The 24,544-nt window shown below is 42.4% G+C and overlaps 2 protein-coding genes across 2 annotated transcripts in view; one reads left to right on the plus strand and one right to left on the minus strand.

Moving 5' to 3' along the window:
* Window positions 1–5,763: 5,763 nt before the first annotated feature.
* ecrg4a (ECRG4 augurin precursor a) lies at window positions 5,764–13,061 on the plus strand. The gene is made up of 4 exons (XM_069663612.1): window positions 5,764–5,907; window positions 10,380–10,427; window positions 10,524–10,693; window positions 12,660–13,061. The coding sequence occupies exons 1-4, from the start codon at window positions 5,838–5,840 to the stop codon at window positions 12,807–12,809; spliced, it is 438 nt and encodes a 145-aa protein (XP_069519713.1). The 5' UTR covers window positions 5,764–5,837; the 3' UTR covers window positions 12,810–13,061.
* Window positions 13,062–14,583: 1,522 nt separating this feature from the next.
* Window positions 14,584–24,544, minus strand: part of uxs1 (UDP-glucuronate decarboxylase 1) — a 42,184-nt gene continuing 32,223 nt past the window's right edge. The window contains exons 12-15 of the mRNA XM_069663000.1: window positions 18,757–18,817; window positions 18,578–18,635; window positions 17,222–17,325; window positions 14,584–15,352 (exon numbers count right to left, since the gene is read on the minus strand). Coding sequence (XP_069519101.1) covers window positions 15,221–15,352; window positions 17,222–17,325; window positions 18,578–18,635; window positions 18,757–18,817 — 355 coding nt within the window. The 3' untranslated portion in view covers window positions 14,584–15,220. The remainder of the gene's footprint in view (window positions 15,353–17,221; window positions 17,326–18,577; window positions 18,636–18,756; window positions 18,818–24,544) is intronic.

Below are 24,544 nucleotides of genomic sequence, written 5' to 3' on the forward strand. Positions count from 1 at the left end.
TTCTACGGCTGGCTGGAGGAGCTGCGGGCGCAGGCGGATCACAGAGGGGTGGACGACCTGGCTCGGACATTCTGGGCTCACTTTCCCATCGCGAACGGGCTGGGATACGATAGTCCGGAGGAGGAGGATCAACCTGAGGAGTGAGGAAGAGGAGAGAGGAAAGGAGAGATTTAAGAGCCTGAGGGCAGGTAGAAGATAACTTTAATGTGTGTAAACCATCAGAACTAGTTTGGAGACTTTTTGGACTTTCACTTTTGCACGTATAAAAATAACAAAAATAGATTAAATATTTTAACTGATTGTTTCTTTTTTCCACTTGATTTATAGACTTAACAACAGAATTCCCTTTGGTGCAGTTAAACTGTTCTGCTTTACACACACTGTTGAATAAAAACTTCTTTAAAACAGTCTGAACAAGAATTTAACAAATATATGAGTGTTGAATTAGACTTTATTAGGTTTAGGTAGGCGTACCTCGTGATCTGGCTCCTGCTGTATTGCGCTGATAAGACTTCATAATAATAATTAAAGTGACAAAGTGCCTCATAGACGGACATTAAAATTAGAGATAGACCGATATGGTTTTTTCAGGGCCAATACCGATACCGATTATTAGTAGTCAAGGAGGCCGATAACAGATATTTGAAGCCGATATTCATTTGCAGTAAAAGTGAAAATATTGGCGTCCAAATTTTGAATAATACAAACTCCAACACTTAACTTTGTTTAAATGCCTTTAAGCATATGCATCAGAGCCAAAATAACCCAGTTTTAAATTGATCTCTTATCGGCCGTCGGATTAAAAAAAAAAAAAAAAAAAAGGCCGATGTCGATATGTGTCAAAATGCCGAATATCGGCGCCGATAATCGGTCTATCCCTAATTAAAATACAAGGGGTAAAAACAGGCAGACAAAAGACAGTTAGTTTAAGATGTTAAAAATAACCACAATAAAAATAAATACATAAAACCAGAGAAAGATTTTAAAAAAGTCTTCAATAAGGATTTTAAAGAGGACAGTGACCCAGCTGATCTGAGATTCCAAAGCTTCGGGGCTCGAACAGAGACGTCCCGATCGCCTTCAGTTACCAGGCGAGGTTCAGGAACAGACCTGCCAGAGAATCTCAGACAGCCATTAGGCTCGTAAATCGTCAAAATGTCACGAATATAAGGTGGTGCCTGTGGGGCTTTAAGAACACTTCTGTTTGAACGAGTTAAAAGCCGAGCAGCAGCATTTAGGAGTCTCATTCACAGGCACAGCTAATCATAATAATAATATAGTTTTGAATGCAGAGCTTTTGCTTTTATAAGAGTGATAAATAAATAATAAATAAGTGTGTAGTGAGTGTTGGATTGGAGGATCTAAATAATTCTTCCCACAGTGGTGATCTTTGAGACTCCAAACTAGAGCTTCGCATAAATCGCAATTTCATTGTTTTCGCAATATGAGCAATAAATAAATGCATCGCAAAACTCTGAATTTATCATAACAAATAAGAAAAAATATTGTATGTAAACAAGCCATGCTTTCTCACTGAGGATGCAAACATTAGATTTAATGGGTATAATGGTGATGCTTTAACACTATTTTGATGCTTAATAATTGGTGTTAATGAAGTGGTTACCATACCAACAGATATTTGGATCTATTTGGGGTTCAGGGGGGACATGTTGTAAACACAGGTATTGTGTGGAACATGCAGAACAGCAGATAGGGTTAGAAGTGGTATAGCTAATACGCACGCTTTTATATTTGTTTATTTATCTTGATTCATATCGTTATCGAGTTTTCTCACATCGTGCGTTCACCAATTAAAAAATAAGTGGAATTCTTTTATAGCTGACTTCTTTTTTTTTTGTTCAAAGATTTCTTATTAGTTTCTGAAGTTTTCAAAAGACAATTTGAAATACTGTTCGACAGTTTTTCCCAAATTTAACCCGAACATGTACCGTTACAGCGGTTATAGGAGGGGTTATATCGCCACATCTGAGATGTCTGAGGCATCCATCTTTTCCACCTGATACAGAACTGGTTGTCAAACAATGTAAGGTCACAACCTTTTGTAGCATACAGATTTTTTTTTCTTAAGATTATTTTTTGGGCTTTTTGCCTTTCATTGATAGAAAAGCTGAAGATAGACAGGAAGTGTTGGGAGGAGAGAGCGAGGGATGACATGCAACAAATGATCGGCAGACCGGGAGCTGAACCTGCGATCAGTGCGACGACGACTGGAGTCTCTGTAGATGGGGCGCCTGCTCTACCAACTGAGCTAAACAGAGCCCCTAGATTTTTTTTAATCCATAGATTGAAAGTTAGAGGGAGCCCATCTTTCCACTTAAGGAGTATAAGCCTCCCAGCGAGGAGCGTAGCAAAGGCGTCCCTGCTTTTACTGCACTTGTTCAGCTGAAGATCCTGAGGCACCAAACATTGCTATAGTGGCAGGTGGTTCTCTGGATATTTCTAGAACGCCAGAGAAAAATTTAAATATAGATTGCCAAAAAATAATTTTGGGCAGAGGCAAAACATGTGTGAAAATATAATCAATACAAAAACAAATGAAGGAAAGTCACAATAATAAAACCATGTTAAACCCAGGAGCCGGGTTCTCGAACACACGGTTGAAGCTGAGGTTGAAAAGTTCACACATCTTTGAGGGCATGAAAGGCTTTGTTAGAGTGTGATTTGGACTCGACTTTTCAGTGAGAAGTGTTTGTGTGAGCGCAGAGGAGCATCCTGGATGCTAAAGTGCCAGACACTCGGGTCACACTTGGGTCACACCGCTCAGACTGTCATGTCAAGTGTGAGGCAAAAGGGGGGGGTAGGGATGACGGACGAGGAGACAAAGAGTTTGACAGGATTAAAAAAAGGAAACTGAGGTTCAATGTACTGTATATTTCTGATCGTGCGATGCTTTGAGTCCTAATTCCCGGGACAACAAACAAACAAAGTGAGCGCACACATGAGAGAGGATTACCTTATTCTGCTTTATCTCCGTCCAGGAATGCTCTGATGCAGAGATGCTCATTTCACGCTTTTATGGGCAAGAGAAAAGAAAAGCTTTGTAGCTGAATCTGAGTTACTGTGTCCGCACCTTCCAACGCTTTGCTCTTCCTTCCAGCTCAGAGCGAGGTTCATTTGCACGGGAGAGATCCAGGCGTCCGATGAGGGTCCTGTGGCTGTGAATTTCTTCATCCCGTGAGAGTTGAAACGCTCTCTCTTCATCCCTCGTTCTTGTTTGCCTCTCATGATCCAATGTGCTCAAAAGCTGAGAATTAGAAACAGCATGAGGGAAACCTGGGGGATCAGTGTTTGTCTGCATCCGTCAATGTGTCTCCAGGCTTTCAAGCTCAAATATTTTAATCTCAAACTCAACAAAATCTGCGTTTTTTATCCTATAACTCACAGAATCTTCTTTGTTTGACATGTAATGAATTCAAACATGTGCCCGAGGACAGAGAGCCTTTGATAACACCTCCTGTTAGTGGACTCAGACCTTCTCCGAGGAATCTGATGAATAAAAACACAGGGGAAATCTCGTCTATACGCACGCCTGCTCTCAGAGAGGAGGCCTGCGCCTTTTACTAAGCGTTATAACTCACCAGTCGTGACTCGGACGCTTCAGTTGGATTAACTTCAGAGCGAGCTGAAACCTTTTTCTCTCCTGTGTGTGTGTGAGAAAACACACAGCTGGCAAAATGCAGCCTTCATGAGGAGGATGAGGACACTTCTGGCAGAGCCTGAGTAATGAAAGAGGGAAAGCAGAGTTCATAAACGGGTTCACACACACACACACGCACACACACACACGCACGAAAACAAACACACCAACTTAAAAGTTCACGCTGAGTTGAGAGAGAATGAATGAAACCTCTATAAAGAAACATTTCATCACTAATGACTCTGCTGACCTGGTTTCAGTAAGGCTGCTATTTCTGTATGAACCATTGCTGTGCAGGAAACTGATAATTGACGAACACATCAACATCAACAATTGTTGTAAAAACAAGCAATAAATTACAATATTACCTTTAAATCAATTCATTCAATTCATAAGAACCACAAGTCGCTCTTACTTTGTACTACAACTTAATGCACTGAGCGGTTTGGTAAATACCACTGACTGTATAAAAAGATGGACGACATGACAGCTCTCTAAAAGTGAAGCCTAAACATCTCTATCGCCCCCTGCTGACTGGCTGCAGTATAGCTCATAAAGCCTGCCTCCTCCATGTTAACAGATGGGACATGAGTCAAACTATAAAATCAAAATACACGCCAAATAAATGTTTCTCAAGCATGGTATCTGTCATTATAGTTAGTTCTTATCATGCTGAGTTTATTTTTAATGAGTTATTTGATGCTGTAAAAATGATGATTGACAGCTCTGTCGACAAATACGGCTCCTGCAGCCGATCTGTTCCTGATTAGCAGAGTAGAGGAGGAACGGCGAGAGGAGACTTAACCAAAACAAGTCATTGAAGTTTACATATTTGTTAACGTCTGCTTCACACCAACACACAGAAGCTGTTCTGCTGTTAAACACGCTGACGTGTGGGATCCCTAAGTGTGTGTTTTGGTTAGCGGGAGTGGCTACAGCGGCTCCACCCACCGATTTCTGCTGCGCAACTCTGGGTCCAAATGACGTCACCATCGCAAGATGGCAGCGCCCGCCATGGGGGCTAAGAGAGCAGATGGAGATGTGACGTCCACTTATTGGTAAATACAGTCCAACTTGGTTTTGTATGACCTGTAGGTGAAGGTGGCTAATGTTAGCTAATGCTACTAAGAGTGCTGAGTACAGTGAAGCCAATAAGCTTCACTGCCATTTTGTCCTTGTGGCCACTAGTGGTACTGCAGCAATAAACAAACAAACACTAAAATAATTCTTGGATAGGTCCTGTTAAGGGGACACCTTCAACTGCAAAAATCTCCCAGAGCCTAGAAAGCTCCGCTAAGATGCGTGGCATCATCTCCTAAAGTATAAAGTCTATGGGCTGAGCCGGTGGGCTTGAAATGAGCCGCACAACACAAAAGCACATTCAGGTAAAAGGAGACCATCTTGCAACTATCTGAGAATTAAGTTGGGAAAAAAAGCAATGTCTATTTTAAAACACCCGAGGTGAAAGGATGATCAATAGATCAAGGTGAGATGAGGTGGACACCATGTATGCTGAGATGTAGCCCCAGGGGGAAGTGAGAAACAGAGGTATCTCCCTGCGCCGTACAAGCAATTAATATTTCAGATTTATGCAGCATGCAGCCAATTTGGTGTGCAGCTTTGTGCACTTTTATTCTCACTGCAGAGGATTCCTGAATCAGGCCTCTTTTATATTCTTATTCCCCCTGAAGACTCCGACTCTCCTGCTGTCAGGCACACAGATCCTCTGGTGTTTCACTGCTTTTCAATCAACGCTGAAATTAATTTCATGTGGCAGTCTCCTCTGACCACATGTCTCCTGTTATTTCAGTTCTGCGTTGGAAAGAGCTGCAACAGACCTACATTTCTGCGTACTTACTTACACACGCAAATCATGATATTTTGACATCCAATTTTTCTCTTCAGTTAACCTGCATAACACACCGCTTCTGCTTTTTCACTGTATTTATGAGAGATGGAAAAGCACCTGGGAAACACATAAAAATTCATTTAACAGCAGAAAAGCTCCCGCCTCAGTCTTGTTTCTGTAGGCAGGGAGGTAAACGACATTCCTGAGCCGTGGGCCAGTTTCCACTTGGAAAGCCTGGGTCGCCGCCCACTCTCCCCTCTGGTCGTGCAGCAGTTTAAGCAGAGTTGTTGCTTTTAAGACGCTTTGTGAAGACTCTGCTCGGGGACCGAGATGGCATCCCAGCAGCTCTACTCGAGGTTAATGGGTCTGGCTGTGCTGCTGACACTGCTGGCTCTTAAAGGTGAGCTCAATCTTTGGCTTTTCTTCTGCTTTACATTTAAAATGTCACATTTTGTGCGTCCTTTACCGTCTGGCCTTTATTTATCCGTGTTTATAGCTAGATTTTTGTGCTGGTCGGATGTATCACAGCACAATGAGCATGTCAGAGTGTGTAGGATGTTTGTTCTTAGAAAACCTTTCATAAAATGATGACTCACTCACCCTCTTTGTCTTTGTCCCTGCCTTCTTCTTCTCTGTCTGGCGCTCACATTCTGACAGTATGGAGAACTGCAGTAAAGAGAAAAGTGTAAAAAAAAGTGTCTTTAACGGACAAGAGAACAGATACAAATGGCCATAACATTTATATAGTTTTACCCCATTTTGTTTGGATTAGTATCGTTTACATTTCCGCTCCTTTTGAAGAACATATCTGAAAGCACTCCGGCAGCCTTCGATGTAGATAACATTTGATTTATAAGTTTGGTGGAAAACTAAACCTGCAGAGATTTTAATCTTTATGGAGGTGTTATATGCATTAAACGCTTTGTCTGCTTCTGTTATTGTGAATGTTCCAGTTTTTATGTGATGAATGCAGTGAAAAAGTAGCTTCAATTGAAGTCTGCATTGAATCATAACACATGTCTAATGATTAACTTTATATTTATAGCAAAACATAGTAAGACAAAACACAGCTTTTTATATGTGAAGCCTATGAGAATACACCCATATGCAGATGATACCCTACTTTACATCTGCATGTTTAAACAACTAAACAACAAATTGTTTCTCTTACGAGAGAGAACATAACATCTCTTTATCATTTTTATTTTTTAGACTACTGGTCTTCAGAAGAGTCCAGTGCTGCTTAGAAGAGCTTAGCTTAGCTTCAACAAGACTAAGACTGCAGCGCTGTGAGGCTGTACTGAGCAGTGTTTATGGCTGAAGACTAATGATAACATACATTCTCACAATGACATGCTGCTGTTTCACCCACATTTAGTACGGACATCCAACATTGTTATTTTTTTGGCTTTTAAAGCCTTTAATTATAGAGGGGACAAGGATAGTGTTGGAAACAGGGGAGGAGATAATGGGGGATGACACGTGGCAAAGGGCCAAGGGTGGGAGTCGAGCCTGGGGCCGCTGCATCAAGCACTGTGGCCTCTGCACATGGGCCACCGATTAAACCGCTAAGCTAAACCAGCACCCTGCAGGCATTTAGTCTTAAAGAAGCACTGGATAAACTTTTTTTAGATTATTTTTTGTCTTTATTTATTGGGCAGCTGAAGAGAGACAGGAAATGTTAAGAGTAGAGTGATCAGCAGACCGGGAGTTGAACCTGCAGTCAGTGCGTCATGGACTGTGGCCTCTGCACATGGGGTGCCTGCTACCAACTGAGCTAAACCGGAGCTCAAGAAGTATTGAATAAACATTTACTTTATGATGGCGCTAGATGAGGAAAGAGTAAGTTCAGAGATCACCAAAGTTATTACAATTCAGCCTGAGGGGCAATCCTTAAAGTACTTGTTGAGACAGTCCACTCAGAGCCACATGTTAACCTCATGGCGGTGCTAGAGGAAAGGTCAGAGGGCAATCACTAAAGCCTCTGGATCAACTGATTGAACTTTATCTGGTCACACATTGTCTTCTGTGCTGCACATTTTAAACAGGGGATTTCACATTTTAGGAGATCATAGTGATGTTCTGCTGTCTGACTTTGGTTTGAGTACCTTTTGAGAAGTTTAATCCTCGCACTGTAATTATAAAATTGGCACGGTGGTGCAGTGGTTTGCATTGTGGCTTCACTGCAAGAAGGATTTGGGTTTGAACATGCAAACTCCACTCTACCTCTGCGTGCAGTCTGCACGTTCTCCACATGCCCGTGTGGCTTTTCTTCAGGTACTCCGCCTTCCTCCCACGGCACAAGAACATGCAGGTTTAGGTCAATTGGCAACCCCATTGTGTGAATGTGAGCATGGATGGTCATCTGTTCCTGTGTGTCAGCAATATATGCAATTACTTTCCCCACGCCCCCCTGTCCTTTTGTCAGCTGGGACTGACAGCAGCTCTTTTGAACCCTCTGTGGGTTGACTGTTTAGCTAATGGAGGGCTGGACTGATGTTAACATAAAGCATATGTTGTTCCTGTACTTGTGAGCTGATTCATTACGAATGTGCAGAGGTTTACAAGAAGGTGAAATGATTAAAAATAGCTCACACAACTGCGACTTGGAAGAATGACTCATACTGTACTTATAATGTACAGAGTGCTAAAGACAAAAGACGTTCTGCAGCATTGTGCTGTTCGTAGCTCAGAAGCAACATGAGGAGGAGAAAATCCACATGCAAGCAATTATCTCCGACTGCATGCTTCCACTTCTCACCGCAGAGTGCAAATTTTGTTGGGCCCAAGCCAAAACAGGGTCCATCAAAAGATACGGACTGGATTTCTGCACCAACGGCAGATTTAGTTGTTATATTGAAGCTTTCTGAGAAAAGCAGACAAACGAAATCCCCTGAGACTAAAGCGAACGTGGCCCAGATGTACGGCGGGACTTCAGTGCTCCGAGAGAACACTCAATTGCCTCTTCAAGTGTTGTAAAACGTCATGTGATTGAACTGGCTGTGTGCAGCGAGGTACAAGACACCTCATTAGCGCCTACTTTGTCTCTTTCCTAACACTGCGTATAGCTGTGGGAGCGAGGAGCGGCAGGAAGGAAGTGGATGTAGTACATATATTTACATGCAAATTGACCTCCGAGTAGCTGCGTTGGGCGTGCGTTTGGAAACGTCCCCGTTATGCATGCTCCACGCTCCACTTTCACATTTGAATCTATAATGGAAACGGAAAACCAAGTCAGGCATGAAACTGGTGGAGTAAAATGAAAAGTGAAAACTACTGAAGCTAATCATCGTCAGCAGAGAGAGCAGACTAATCAGGGAAAACTGCATTTTTTATGTAGCTTTGACAAAGAAGATGAAGCTCGAGTTACAGCCTGAAAACTTCTCCATCTGGAAATAATGAAATACTTATTGAGAGGGTTTGATTGGCAACCCTTCCGTTACAGCAGTCTCCCCACAAACTGCCATGTCTGAATATAAGCACAACAGATGGAAGCACAGGTAAAAGGCTACCTGCTTGGCATTGCTGCCATTGGGACAGCTGCACGGTCATGAGGCAGGGGCCACCCTTTGCTCCATTAACCCCGGGAACATCTCGTGGTGGTGGAGCAACGGTAGGGACGTCTCCCTAGCCAGAAGCTACTCTGCTCTGCCTCCTCGGCCAGTTCTTTGAGGGCCCTCTTGAGTTTAGGACCAAAGACTCCCCGGCTTCTCAAGAAGCGCTGGGTGGATGTTCTCACGAAGCCTCTGCTGCCGATTTCCACAGAGTAGATTACAGCTGACCACCCTGCTTCTCTGCATCCAGCTGTCAGCTCCATGTATTTGTCCTCCTTCCGCTCAGAGGCTGCCTCCATCCCTCCCTCCCACGGGACAGTGAGCTCTGCCATGATCAGTGTCAGGGCTGCGGTGAATGATAGGACAATGTTTGGACGTAAAGAGGTTGTAGTGACTTCAGTTGGGAACTTCAGCTGGGAACTTCGGCTGTTGATCGAGGTCCACTCTCATGTTCTATTCACACCCAGGTGTTACGGCTGATGTCTCTCACCTATTTGACTTCCAACTGAACCATGTCCCACCCACTTTGTATTTAAATTCTGTTTTTTTTTCGTTTTTCATTTATTACTAATACTTTAATTGAAATTATAATATTGCAAACTACTTTGAAACACCTCTTATGTTTCTGTGATACTTCTGGGGTAGACAGCAGCTCAGTCTGTAGGGGCTTGGCTTGGGAACCGGAGGGCGGGGCCGGCTCAAGTCCTGGTCCGGACCAAGCGTGGAATTGGGGCTTGTAGCTGGAGAGGTGCCAGCTCCTTTCCTGGGCTCTGTCGACGTGTCGTTGAGCAAGGCACCGAATCCCCCAACTGCTCGGGGTGTATGTCCACGTGCAGCCCCCTCACTCATCTCTCCACTGACGCATGTCCACAGAGTCCTGTTAGTGCATGTCTGTATTTCGTGCCTTTGTGTGTGTAGCATGTTTATACTAACAGAGTGAAGACATTGGATTTCCTCTGGGGGATTAATGCCTTCTTCTTCTCCTTCTTCTTCTACTGTAAGAAAAAGAACCAGCTTGTTATATTTTGGTATTCATATTTGTATCTTGTTTTCTTTTACATTTTTAATGTTTCTTTATCTGCACGAAAATAAGTAAAAAACCTTCAAACAAGTGAACAGTTGGTCCCAAAGATTTGCCGCCATACTCAACTCAAACTGGCAAAGAAACGTACAATTTAGACCTAAAATAAGATGATTGTTTTAAGAGTGAATGACGGCCAATTTCATTGTTACATTATGTACCAAGACTTTAAACTAACCTGCCGTGAAGACTGTTGTTTCTGCATCTCATTATCTCCCTCCTGCCTCTCCTCAACAGATGCATCCAGCGACAGCAGCTTGCACAAGATCTTAAGGAGAAGAGATGGTAACAGTTAACTTGATGACATTATAAAATTGCTGGGGAAAAAAATTCCATTAAAGTGTTTTAAAAATGCCCCCATTCTGTTGCGCTTCCCTCCAGTGGCAGGAGCTGGTACTGCCCCCTCGAAGTCCTCCATCGCCGTCCCCTCTTCCAAGGCTCAAGAGTTCCTGGCCAAACTGAGCCGAACCAAGAGGAACATTTGGGATCGCAGCAGACCCGACGTGCAGCAGTGGATTATGCAGTTTATGTACATGGGATATGACGAGCAGGTGGGTTGTGTTTGTTCCAGGAGAGTTCAGCTTTTCCTCTGAACTCCTTAAATCCTAAAACACAACAAACTCTCCAGTGGAGCTGTCAACAAGACAGGGACTCTGCAAAACAAAACTGATCCACAGAGCAAACGGCGCATAGATTTACCTCCCTCTGAGAACGAGTCTGCACATCAGGAGGAAGAGAACACACGCACACAAACACAGCAGGGACTCACTGATTTCCTCTCTCCAGTCTGACTCATAAGAACCCAGTTTTACTTTCCTCCACCAGCATAAATACTTTAAATGTTGTGCTTCCAATTGGTTTGCAAAAACATGATTCCACACTCTTGAGGTCACAGAGGTCACTTGTTTCCTCAAAATTTCAAAATTAAAGCGCCGCCATATATTTGAACTGAATTTTACAAAGCCAGAAGGGACAACTTCTCACAAGCCAATGAGTACTAATTGTGAGTAGCTAGATTTTGACATGAAAAATCAGTGGACGTTCCCTTTAAGAGGCTCTTCAGTGACGTCTCACATCACAATAGTGATGCATGTACATTCTGCATATTTTCAGAGTTAATACAGCGCCATGAAACCTATTTACTTTATCTTTCTAAGCTTTATACTTTAGCACCATCACGCTCAAGGTCATGATGTTGTACTGAATATCATCACGGCTGTGATTCAGTCAAAGGCACAGCCGTGATGATATTCAGTACAACACGACGGCCTCGAGTGTGATATAACAATAACAATAACTTTAAATGGAAATTCACTTGTCTGGCATCTCATCTACCAGACAAGTGAATTCCACTTGGGTGGGTTCCACAACTTAACTGAAACTGGACTTTTGTTGCCGAGCAACCTAAACACTCTCCTGCACTGAGTCCACAGATCAGCTGTTTTTCATCATGTACATTTATGTTTTAATTTATCATCAACCAGTGCAATAAGAGTCTGCTGTAGACATACAACAGTACAGTAACAGTATTCAGAACACACGGCTGAGGCGGAGTGATACACAAGAGTGAAAAGTGCCAGCGATGTTGTGCTCTATATCTGCGCTCATGGAATGCCTCTTGTCCAATCAGATTGGTCGGAACAAACAAAATACTTTTTTGTATCATTTCTTTCTGCTCTGATGTTTCTGTGTTTTCTCAGTGGTTTGAAGTGGGCGGGGCTTCGTTATCACATACTTACATTCAGGATTTAGTAATATTTCAATTAAAACTTGTGGAGTTTTAAGCCAATGTTTCCTGGCAGCTATCAATCAAATGTCAACCAACAACACCCACACAGTCAGATGAAGCACATTCATTTTTTAGCTTCTAAGCTTATTTCTTAATAAACAATGCTTGAAGATGTTTTTCCAAAGTTTAACTGTTTCGTATTCAGTTTGTCTTCAGATTTTTTAGGGCTTTAAACCTGGAGACAGACCAGGCAGGAAACCTATAAGGAAACACAATAAAACCTGCAGCTTTACATTTTCTGTCCTCAGTCCTCAGAAGCTGCTGTACCACTGAATGTACAAATACAAATGTAGAACTGAACACATGAAAATACACGAAGTCCTTCTTTCACACACAAATTCAACTCCGCCTTCAGAGCCGGTTTCAGCTTGCTTTCAGGTCTGACTGTCGTGTAGAATTCCCCGGGGACAGTGAGGAACGAGGGGACAGAGTGCACAAATTATCCCCCAACGCCACCGTCTCTGACAGCTGACAGCGTTTTCGTTTCAGCCAGTGTAGCCGCCTTTCCCAAACAGCCCCGCGCATGAACGCCGCTTGTTGCTGCTCCCTTAAAAGGCCAGAGCCGTGAAAGCATTGGCCTTTTCAATGTCTGCCTTTCATCCGTGTCTATTCTCTTGACAATCTAAGAGGAGACCTTATCAGCTGCCTCTGCATCTATTGGCTTGGGATTTGTTTGAGGCTGAGTTTCCTAACAAGCCACGTCGTCTGTGGTGTTTTTCTCTCACCAGAGGCTGGAGACCGACCTATCGTATTGGATGGACCACGCTCGCTCCAGTGATCAGGGGCGCCAGCACCACTATGATGAAAACGCTCCAATCGGCCCGAGAGACCATGGTTCTTACAGGCATGGAGCTAATGTCAACTACGACTACTATTAACACCAGCCTGTGATAGTCTGCTGTTTGACCCCTGACGTGCAGCTGCCAACATCCAAGAGCTCAACGGCCGCTCTGCTTCTTTTTCTGATTGGTTACACTTCACATTATATCCCCCTCTTCTCTATGCTTTCTCTTCATCCTCACATATACTGTACGTTTATAGTCAACAGACTTCCTAAAAATACTGTAAAATTAGTCGTCTTTATTAGTCGTTTTTTAACCAGTACATTATTGTAAATAAAGATTTGGCTCCCTCCCTTTGGCTTGCTTTTGTTCCACTTCCTCATAACTCCAGTACAAAACAGTTGTAGAAAAGTGACACACCAACACACATAATTACCTTCTTTTCTGATAACATCATACACAACCTCGGACACCATCGGCTACAGTCTGACGACGATAAAGCCTCAGGGGACAGCGCTGAACATGTCTGGCGTGTCCGGTTTAGCCAGCGGTGAGCGATAAACGACTTCCAGTCAAGACTCTATTTTCCGCGTGCTGCTTTGTTACAGAAAAAGAAACAATTCTTCTTGTGATTTACTTTAATTAATGGGTCTTAAGTTTGCCGGAATTTCAACATCATGATGCAGATTAGTAAAAAGTAACCAGACTAGGTCAAAACCACTCAATGTACGCTTTTGTGGGCAACACGCGAGAAGCGTGGCGTGCGCGTGGCAGCTGCGGGACGTGTTCATTTTCATTTGAAGTGCATGAAAACGGTTGAGAATCCTCACTGCCGGCGTGACTCACGCGCCGAAAATGTAGAGATTAGGAGGCTCGGCTATTTTTACCGCGAGCCGCGCACGGTTCTCGGCCAAAATACACGGTGAAAATGAATTGTGATGAGTCCTATTGATCTCTGACAGCAATATTAATATCTCTTCCTGTAGTAAAAGACACAGGCATGGAGAGTAAAGTAGGTCAACACTTCCGGTATGCTTTTTCAAAGTAAAAGCTCGATCTGGAATTCTGACTCCCCTCGTTTGTACATAATGTTTTTATTTTGAAGTGCCATGCCGTTGTTGTTGTTTTTTTACTTTATATGCAAAATTTCCAGGAAGTTCTTTGATCGATAAAGTCACTCACAGGCTTAATTTTCTTTGAAATAAATACGTAGTCATAAGTCTCCCACAGGCCATAAGTATATATGTTAGTAAATATACATAAATAACATCATGTTACAGATGTAACTCAGGTACGATCTCTCCCTCTCTCCCCCTAGCTCGCTCTCCGTCTCGGCTCTTACGGCTGTTTTCGCTATGTGTTAATTAAGGTCCCGTTTCTAATAAAAAAAGATCGTTTTCTGTTAAGACCGACCCACGGAAACCCTTAAAACAAAGACCGGAAAGTACCCCTGGATATGCCCGCTGCGGACATGGTGAGGACAGCTGACGAGCAGCAGAGGAGCAGCCCTGCCTTCTCCCCCGAACAAAGTATCCAGAGCTGTATAGACAGAGAGCCGCGTCAGTGGAGGTCCAATATGCTGCATGATCCGCCATTGTGATGTCCCAACTCTCTCTCTCTGTGAATGTACCCTCACTCAGTCAGTCAGTCACATACAGACCCGTGTGTATGGCTGACCCTTGCATTACGTTCCGTCTGCTTTTGCTCTCCAACCTGCTGATACGTGATTGGTCAATATTACTCAGACTACAAGTGTAAAACGGAAACCAAAATGCGTACCATCCCTAAAATCCACGTCCCTGCCTACAGATTCTACATTTCTATGTAGGATCTGTAAATAGAGATTACATCGTACACAACATATTGGAAATATTTTATTAAAATAGCATCATCTGAGATTGATAATGCAAATCCTGACATGAGATTTCACAAAGCATAACAGCATGATGTCCCGATAAACACATAATGATGCTGTAGCAGTCAGGATTCGCTCAGTCCTGCGGTGTGCTGTATGAACAGCCAGCAGGGTGCTGGCACACCACTGATAAGAGCACACAACATCCAGTGGAAGGAGAAAAAAACAAAGCCAGGTAGCTTATCTCCGGAGACAAAACACCATGAAACTGATCAATAAACACAAAGCACTGATTCACAGCATGAGCTGTGCGATTTTTTTAGTCTGCGATTTAAATAGCAAAAGCACAAATTCACAAAAAAAAGGTCGGCTGGGTTTCAGATTTCCTGCCTCACATTTCTGGTTTTGATTCAGTCTTGTCCTTTCAAAACAAAAGCTCCGGCACTGAAGCCCTTTTGTATCCCAGAGAGCAGCCGCAGCTCCAACAGAAGGCAACAATAACTTCTTCTGAAAGCAGTCTCAAAAAAAGACACAATATCCCAGAGTGCTCGTCTCAGCAGTGTATTTCAGTCACTTGCTCTTCAAGGGTCCTCTCAGGAGTCTTTTAACATCCCTCTGTGTTTTAGGAGAGTCTGTGTTCAGACTCCTGACCTCAGTTGTGTCTGGGTCGTCCTTTCTTCATGCGGGCGGCTTTGGGTTTGGGGATGTACTGGTTGTTGGCCTGGTGCTCGAGTTCCCTGCTGAAGTACTGGATGGTTTTGTTTAAGCCTTCCTCCAGGGGCACCTGTGAACATGAGACAGGAAGAGGTGAGATGATGGAAATCGGCTGTTAATGAAAAAGGCCAGGCATGTAATCCACTGCTTATGATGACTACTATTGATGGAGTCTGCTCTCCTAACACGGCTGAAAACGGTGTGATATTACTCATTAAGTTGGCCAAAAATCCCTAATCTAAAGACCTCAAGTATACCAGGATCAAAATACAGTAGTTCATAGTTTAATGGACAACAAAGGGAAAATATGAATTACTTACTTATCTTCTGCATTTAAATTTAATTCCAAAATATTAAATACGTACAAAAATATGGGTTTTAATTCAAATATATAATGTGTCGCTCTGTGTAAAACAAAATTAGGATGATAGTTCTTCTATTTAAACAAATCGTAGCCCATTTGTATCCAAATTTCCCATAGCATGACATTTACCCCTTTCCCACTGAAATTAGCCCGTTGATGCAGGTTTTTCAGACCTGGGAGGACCAGCTTATAGATTGTCTCTTTTCCCATTGCCAGTAAAGTATACTCCTGTTGGTCTCTTTTCTGCTGCGTCACCGTCTGATGTCACAAATGCGCCAGAGACAGGGTTAGTAAACAGCGAAGATGTTACGATGCTTGGTCTTTATCACTCAGTCTGTTCATCAAACCTGGCGCCAACAAATTTTGACCGTTGTTCGAGCGCTGCTCGGACGGAGACGGGCGGAATTTGAAGCTGAGATGACAAGGAGTCGCAGAAGTTACCGACGGCGCATAGCATCGCGCCGGAGAGGGGGCGGAGATTAGCGTGTCAACACGGGTTTTGTGTTCCCATCAATGCCGATCGGAGCCGAGGTGATAATGACCCGGGTCAACTGCAGAGTCATGTGACCCGGGTCTGAAGCCTTTCCCACGAAGCAAAAAAGCCGAGTGTTAGCGGGTAATTTGACCAGTGGGAAAGCGGCTATATTTAACCTTTTTAAGACTTAAAACTAGTTCATAATCAACTTACCTGTCAGACAGATATTAGCAGATATAGTAGCATTATAGCAGTACAAACTGTGTATAAATACTGATAAGAAACAAGAAACTGTCGTACAGAAATGCAAAAGTTATGTTCTGACAAGTTTCAACAGCAAAATGTCCCACTCAGTACCTATCTTTGCCACATTTAAAGGGGGGTATTATGCTAATGTCATACCTACCTCATACCTGTGATACCTGTGGAGTAGCTTAGCATAATTTACTGTTAAAAAAAACTAATTTTTCTCACTCGGAGTCGTTTCAGGCAGAGGCTGAACGAGGGCCTGCACAGAGCATCAGTCAGCTCTGTCCCTTTAAGAAACCCCGCCCCTACAAGCCCACATCCTTCTGATTGGCCAGTTCTCCATTTCAAAAATGTAAAAGTGTCAGTGTTGCAAAAATTATTTATGGGCCGGCATGTTGTTGTGAAGTTTTTTAAACTCAGATAATGTTATCACTGTTAATCTTGTAAAGATGGACTCCACATTATATCAGTTTGTAAGAACTTACGACACTAATAAATAATTAATTTGACTTTTGTTCTCTGGGACTTTGAATACTAAGTCACTTACTGATACAGAGAATAATGTATCATTACAAGGAATAGTATAATGTAATGTGAATTTTAATCCACTTCTGCATAAAAAATTCAGTATCAGCTTGCAAAGAAGAAGTCTGCTAATAAATGTTTCACTGTGGATCCGCAACGTGAGCTGTGTGACAATCTGAAAACTAGAGGGTTTAAATGTTATTCGCTCAACGAGGCACTTAGTGGTTGTAAGGTTGGTCAGATCTGCGGCTCTGTTGCAGTTCTTAGGGACGGTGTGTGAGCATGCATGAAATTAAGGACCTGGTATCCTAGTGTGACACACGTACCACGGGCTCCCAGCCGAGCATCATCTTCGCTTTCCGGATGTCGGGTCGTCTCCTCTGTGGGTCGTCCTGAGCCTCTGGAAGGAACTGGATCTGACTTCTGCTCACTGTGTGTGTAAAAGAGAGAGGGAGTGTTCATTGACAGGCACAAGAGTACAGACAGAAGAACGTAGTTATTTTTCTACATGATCCTCTTATTACTGTAGAGGATCTTATGTAACGGTTTGTAGAAGAGAGATGACTCCAGGCGGATCGATCTGTGTCGGAAGTGCTTGTGTCTTAATGAGTAGGTGATGTAACTCTGCAGAGGTACGAGTGAAGCTGACATGTTACATGTTCTGGCTGAGGAGATGCCACATTGGACAATCATAACTATGACTGTTATTTAATGCATTTTTTCCAGTATCTGTACAGTACAGTAGAACATAGAGCAGATGGAAAAAAGGCTTTTTGGTGCCACTGTAAATTTGTAGTTATTATAGCTATTTAAACTTTGTATCTGCAGCCTTGCTCGCTCTCTTTAACCACATTTCAACTGCAGGAACTTTCCTCTGGGACAAGGAACCGTTGTTTGTGGTCTAAATTAAGTTCCCGGGATGTAATTTTGCCCTGCAGGGGGGGTAGTACTTTCAAAAAGAACAGGAACATTGCTGGTGGGGTTTGCAGCGCAGATGATTTACAAGTATTTTTTTCATTATATTTAAACAATTTTTAAAAATGCAACCTGAACATGCAACACGTCTGTTTTTTCATCTTCGTGCTTTGACATAAATAGAGTAGCAGAAGAAAGCACACGACAGATGGTTGGGCCTAATGAGCATATTAAATCATGATCAACAACACAAATTGAACACCCTTCATGTTTTTTTTTTTTTGCTTTTGCAGTGTTAATTATGATGCCTTTCCCTTACTCTATATGGTGTTACACTCCACCACATGTCAGCAGACTGATTTGCCTATTCTACAGGAACAGGAACAGGAACAGGAACCTTTTAGTACCTTGAACAAGACTTCATGGGGCGATGAGTTCCAAGGGGTTAAAAGATGTTTTTGTATACAGAACAATAACGACAACTCTTGATAATTTAAGATGCTTACATTGCTGCAAATATTCAAGGGGTTAAATCCTAAACCGAGAAACAGATCAATTTCTATGTGAGAGTCACCATGGCAGAGGAACAACTTATCTTTAAAGAAGAAGAGGCGAGATAAAACAGACAACAGGGCGACTTAAGCGGGAGAAGGACATTAAGTGATAAGGAGGCAAGGTCTGATAGGACGGGGACTTGAGATGTCGAGGGACAAGAGCGGGCAGAGACACACAGAATTACAACTATCTTGATCGATGCGACACCTTACCGACGAGACTTTTGATGAGACGAGCAAACTCCAATATGGTGTGCTCCTCCGGGTTCCCCTGCAAACACATTTCATAAACCTCCATCACATCAGTGTCAACAAGAGGCAGACGCACGGGCCAGTAAACCGGCCGCCTGCAGAATCCATTTTCCACTTCAGTTTGTAAAACGTGAACTCACCAGATTGACTGGACTGCTGATGTTACTGTTCATCAACAGCACCAGGCCGTTCACGAGGTCGCTGGAGAACGAATCAGAGACAGGAGGAGAGATCTTTAAAATTCAATGTCTTTTTTAAATTACGCTCTGCTTTGTACGAGAGCAGGGATTTATTCATGAGGATATGTATATGTAACAGAAAACACAGCATTTCTTCAGCAAACAACTGTTTCATTCATGCTTTTCCTTTTAGTCATCACAGTGGTGCAAAATGTTCAAATGCAATGTTAGACAAGGCAGAGTCAGGATGTAAGATTTCCTTACAGAACATCTTCTTTCCTATATGGAAACATAAAGTCATTGTTATTCTATTATTGTGTTATGCATTAACCAATCTGCCTGCACTCATGTTGCACTACCAATAAATATAAACCAGAACCAGAGTACTGCATGTACTTTTTTAAACGACACTGCATAAGACTCAAAAGCAATGCTAGCAGCTCTGTGAGGCTACACTGATGCGCAGCGCTGCTTCGAGCTATAACCCCAACATACGGTGCCAACATGCTGATGAACATACGACTTCATTAGGAGCCTGTGGAGACGTAAAAATATAAAGAAATAAAAATGCCATCGTGCCGTGTTCCCTAAGCATGTCTGCTACATGATTCGCACACAGATACACACACACCATTCATTAGCAGCATTCTGTCAATATGCATTAGACCTTGACATTAGCAGGTGCATGCAACAGAGATAATAATATGACGAGCTACTTCACGGACCACAGGTTGAGTTTTAACAGATGCAGGTTTAGTGTAAAAATCTAATCCTGATCACTGCATGACATCCACATCAGTTAGCTCTACTTCTGCACAAATGTCAAATTTTGCATTCATGAATATAAACATGACATACTGAGGGATGTGTTTGGTCTACTTTATTTAGACCAATGAGGCTGTGCTAAAAACAGAACCTCAACCTAAAGCTGACAAAATGAATTTAAAAGACCAGCTTGTTTTAAGACGTATAAAATGCTCTGCTTGAAATGATAAATTGTGTCTGATATGTTTTTTTGCGGCATAATACGTTTAATTACCTTGTAAAAAAGGCGTCTCCTCCTTCTCTTCATTAAAAATTCCTTAATCTACATAGTCCCCGCCCACTATGCAAATTACCAACCGCCTCCTCCGACACGAAAACAAAACACGTCTCTGTCATCGTTTAGTGGCAGCTTGTTTAAATTTAGCTAGCTTGAAATGTAGTAATCAGTTGTAGTGACATTAACGTTATCGGTCAGTACTGAGTTTGCAAAAATGACGATGACGGTTACAGCTGGCTCGCGCATCGCCAAAGTGGTTGCCATAGCTTACACATAATGGTATGCATAGCGTCACCCCGTCCATTAACGGGATTGGCTCCTTAGGTTTGTGACGTCACAAACCTGCCAATCTGAAAATGTGTTGTTCAGCCTGTCCTTGGTGCACTGCAGTTTAAAAGCAGACAGGACCAGTCATGACTGCTGATGTTGTCCCTGATATGTCTTGTAGCACATGGAGATGTTTACAAGGTTAAACATTCTCACTGGAGGGGGTCTTTAAGTTATCAAGTTTCAACAAAACATCTGAACAAAAATGATTTACTGCAGCGCTGTTATATTACTCTACATATGCACACAATACGCAACAGCAATAACATATAATACAAATGTGTTTTCGTCCATAACCATCAAATACAGCTGCAGAAAAAATAAAGAGACAACTGCCAAAATGTGTTTTTCTATGGGTCTACTAAATGCAAAAAAAGATGTTTTTCACACCTCGAATAACGCAACGAAACCAAGTTAATGTTCATGCTTAAACAACAGAATACTAATGTTTTAACGTAGTGACATCAGGCCGCTCTTGGCTCAAAAATTCACGCAGCTTGACTTTGTCCGATGGCTTGTGACCATCAACCTTCCTCTTGAAGAATCACGATCAGGATTCTTGATCATGTCCAGGAGGTTTTCAACGTGGCTCAGACCTGGATTGAGCTGGCCATGACATGTGGAGAGAGATGCTGATTTAAGGACAATTTGGAGTGGAGTCTCCAGAGCTGTATAATATTGCTACGGTTGTGGCACAGGATCATGCTTGTAATCATCATGCTGTCATCCTCTTTAGAAGATTTGGTAGAAAAGGATGTAATCCACTTTGCAGAGGATTGTGGTTATTAAAAGCTTCTCCGTGAATGAAAGTAATGCTCTATGTTTTTGTATCCATTCTGTCTTTTCCACTTCAATGCTACAAGAAAATCCTTGACGTCTTATAAATGTGATGAGTGCGTTTGTTTCCTCATAAAACATTCACAACGTCGATTTTGTTTCAATGTTAAAGCATGCATCCTTTTCTGCATGTAATCTCTTCTTCACCGATGTGGTAAAGAAAACTTGTGAAATCTTCATCTGGATGTAAAATCATAATATCCCCTTGCTTAGAAGAGTTACATTCAAAAAGCATAAGTTGCATAAAAAGTTGGTACCATAGGGCAGGTCATAAACTGCTGAGTCCTTTCAGGAGTGCACACTGCGCTGCTCAGCTTGTCCATCTCACACCATGCCCCTGATCTGCATAAAAGGCCAACAAGAGGTCAATGTATTTATGGGTGGGTAATTGTCACATTTGTCGGAGAACATTGGACGCGTGTTTTAACCCACACGCACACATTTTGTCTCGATCTCTCCTATAGACAGAGTCTGAATTAGCTCTTTTTCTCCCTCACATACAACACGCGCCAATAGCATTAAACAACACATCTCGTGAACATTAACAGCATTCATTCTAGTCTAGACTGTGATGGCCAGCATGAAGAAACTATTGTTCTGACACAACGATGCTCTCGGACCTTTATTACTCCGCTTCCCTCAGCATTGCTCACAAAAGTGGCACAACAGCCGCACAAAAGAAGCGTGAAAAAAAATACTCTGAATGGGGACGAGCATTTAACACGATCCCAACATGGAACAACAGATGAAGAAACATGTTTTGCAAGAGTAATTATTCATCTCATTGTACTGTAACACGTGCTATCAAAGAAAATATGTCACATGAGGAGAAACGTGAGGTCATTTAAAAATAGTGATCAACTGATTGATCGATTATGCCGTTTTCAGATAATTGGTGTCGCCTGATGCCTGTGCTGATGAGGTAGATTGATTTGTTTCATTTCTGCAAACACATATTTTAATTTAATTTGTCTCTAAATAACATATGCGATCTTTACTGTCTGTACAATGTTGAAACCCATCAGCTATAGCCTGAAACGATACAGCCTCGGGGAGGTGAACATGTCGGGCGTGTCCGGTTTAGCCAGCAGATAGCGATAAGGACTTCGAGTCAAGACTTCCTTTTCCGTGCGCTGCATTGTTTACAGTCCAGTTAGCAACTTGCGAAGCGACCGTGTGCTCAGATCAAAAGTGAAAAAAAACCCCCGCTTTTCTTACCTTTGCTGAAATAACATCATGATGCAGATTAGTAAAAGGTAAAAATGAAGCTTTGTCAGGTCTGTCCTCAAGAGGAGAAGAAAACCACTTTTAAAATGCTCGTTTGTCGAACGCAGGTCGGATCGATCTTTTCTGATGCATTCGAGGAAGTCGGGAAATCTAGACACTGGACGGCTTATACTACACAGCGTCAAACGATTTTTTCAAGTTGAATTTTAGATCTCTAACGGATTGTTAGCTGTTAGCATGCAGATGTCCGTTTATAGAGATTAATAAGAAGCTAAATCGCTGTCAGATGCTGCCGATGGGAGCCGGGATTTCATTAGGGCGCATTATGTTCCTTTTACTTTTCCTGCAGCCTGTTGACGTGATTGGGAAATACTAATAGGACTACAAACGTACTACAAACGGAAAATATACATTTTATGTAGAATTTGTTAATAGAGACTACTGTCTATATCAGGGGTCTCCAACCCTGCTCCTGGAGAGCTACCTGCCTGCATGTTTTAGGTTTCTCCGCGCTCTAACACACCTGATTCGAATGTTTTGCTCATTATCAATCCCCTGAGACGCTTCAGTTGGATAATATAAAGGATCGATCATCTTTTCTTTCGTCTCAAGTCAACAATCATTAACAAGTCATGTAATATATGCAACCTTAGCTGCAGTTTATACAATCCTCGTTCTCTCTTAGAAACAGGAACTTCCTGTTGTCTGCATATAGATGCCATTAAGTGCTCTAAAAGGGAAAAAAAAAGTCTGTCCATTGTGGAGGTGCCCAATGGAATTCTACTGACAGCGAGTCCTAGAACTGTGTGGTTCAACAATACCTTATAAATACCATTGAAGACACCTGTAGCACCATCATCCTCTGAATTGATTTAAAGGCACTGAAGTCTCAATGAACTCTCAATGCAACCAACTCACAATCGATTCCTTATATTATAAGATGAAAAGTGCATTCCATTTTAGTTGCAGATTTTCAGGAAACTGAGTTACGTTGGCCGCTATTGGAAGTACGGCTGGGACAAAACATCGATACGGCAATATATCTTTGTCCTGACTCGTGCAACACAATTAGTGATGCGCTGGCGCCAAATATCGATGTTTGAATTTACTAATATTTGGTTCTCTAAACAGATTTTCCCTGCGATTTTGACCCACCGTGTCACTACTTCATGACTGCTCGCAGTGGCGCTTGACATGAATGAGGGTAACATGAACGGAAATGAATTGTTAATCAGATATCGTGATGTACCATTACATATCTTATATATAAATTATCGCAGAATCGCTGTGTCATGATATTATCGTTATCGTGGGCCACGTATCGTATCATGAGTTACCCTGCGATTCCCGGCCCTAATTGGAAGTGGATAAAAACATTACTATTTGTTAGTGCTGTTAAAACGTGTTAATTTTTGCGATTAATTTGAAATATTTAATGCGTAAAAAAACCCAACACACCTGTGTTTACTTCCCGTGGCAATTCCTGTGAGTGTTGCCACTTTAGCGACTCTCTCTCTCCCTCTTGGCAGCTTTTTTCAAAAAAGCGACTAGCGACAAATTTAGCAACTTTCATATTAATTAATTAATAAATTAATTCCCACGTACGCTGCTCAGATTAATCGCAGCTCACGGCACCTATGCCAACAGCTCCAAGTTGCTCTCTCTCCTCTCTCCCTGGCAGTCAGGGAGGGACAGGCGGGGCTGGCCCGGGGCAGCGGTTGTACATCACTAAACGTCGTCGGTGACAGCGGTGAGAGGCCTGTGCAGAGGCAGCAGATAACTGAGAAACAGTGTTAACCCCGGCAAAAACCTGTTCACCTGCTTACATCTGGTGAGAACTACATACAAGAATCTAATCTACCTGTGCTCCACATAGTACCATACACATACTGCCCTACAAATATAGACATTGAATCCACATCTGGACCTGGCTGTTCTCTTCAATGACTCACCTTGCACCAACAGCCCTTAAAAGCACTTTGACGGACACATTAAGAATAGTCACTGCTATTAGACAAGACCTCTTAACTTTAACTGCCGTTTCAGAGAAACTCTTGTCAGTTCAGCAGAACTAATCACTATATAAGAGACTGATTGGACTATCATCATTTCCTACTTTGTCAGCGCTTAAACTGAACGTTTGACTCAGAGTGTTTTATCATTAAAAACTAGCAATTAGCAAAATAAGTTATTTCCTCTGTTTAATTCTCTGCTTTCATGTCCGGAGTTCTTCTTTAACTGTGAGGGCAAGACGTATCTTATGCAAGTATTATTGACTCATGATTAAGGTTTCATAAGGCACGCATTCTCAGGGCT

Source organism: Semicossyphus pulcher, unplaced genomic scaffold (genome assembly GCF_022749685.1).
Source record: "Semicossyphus pulcher isolate SPU_LCO1_2020_fin unplaced genomic scaffold, fSemPul1.0.p SCAF_15, whole genome shotgun sequence".
NCBI classification, from domain to species: Eukaryota; Metazoa; Chordata; class Actinopteri; order Labriformes; family Labridae; genus Semicossyphus; species Semicossyphus pulcher.

Coding starts and splice junctions, on each gene's coding strand:
- ecrg4a (XM_069663612.1), top strand. CDS start 5,838: ATGGCATCCCAGCAGCTCTACTCGAGGTTAATGGGTCTGGCTGTGCTG. Junction 10,428..10,523: donor GATCTTAAGGAGAAGAGATG/GTAACAGTTAAC, acceptor GCTTCCCTCCAG/TGGCAGGAGCTGGTACTGCC. Junction 10,694..12,659: donor ACATGGGATATGACGAGCAG/GTGGGTTGTGTT, acceptor TTCTCTCACCAG/AGGCTGGAGACCGACCTATC.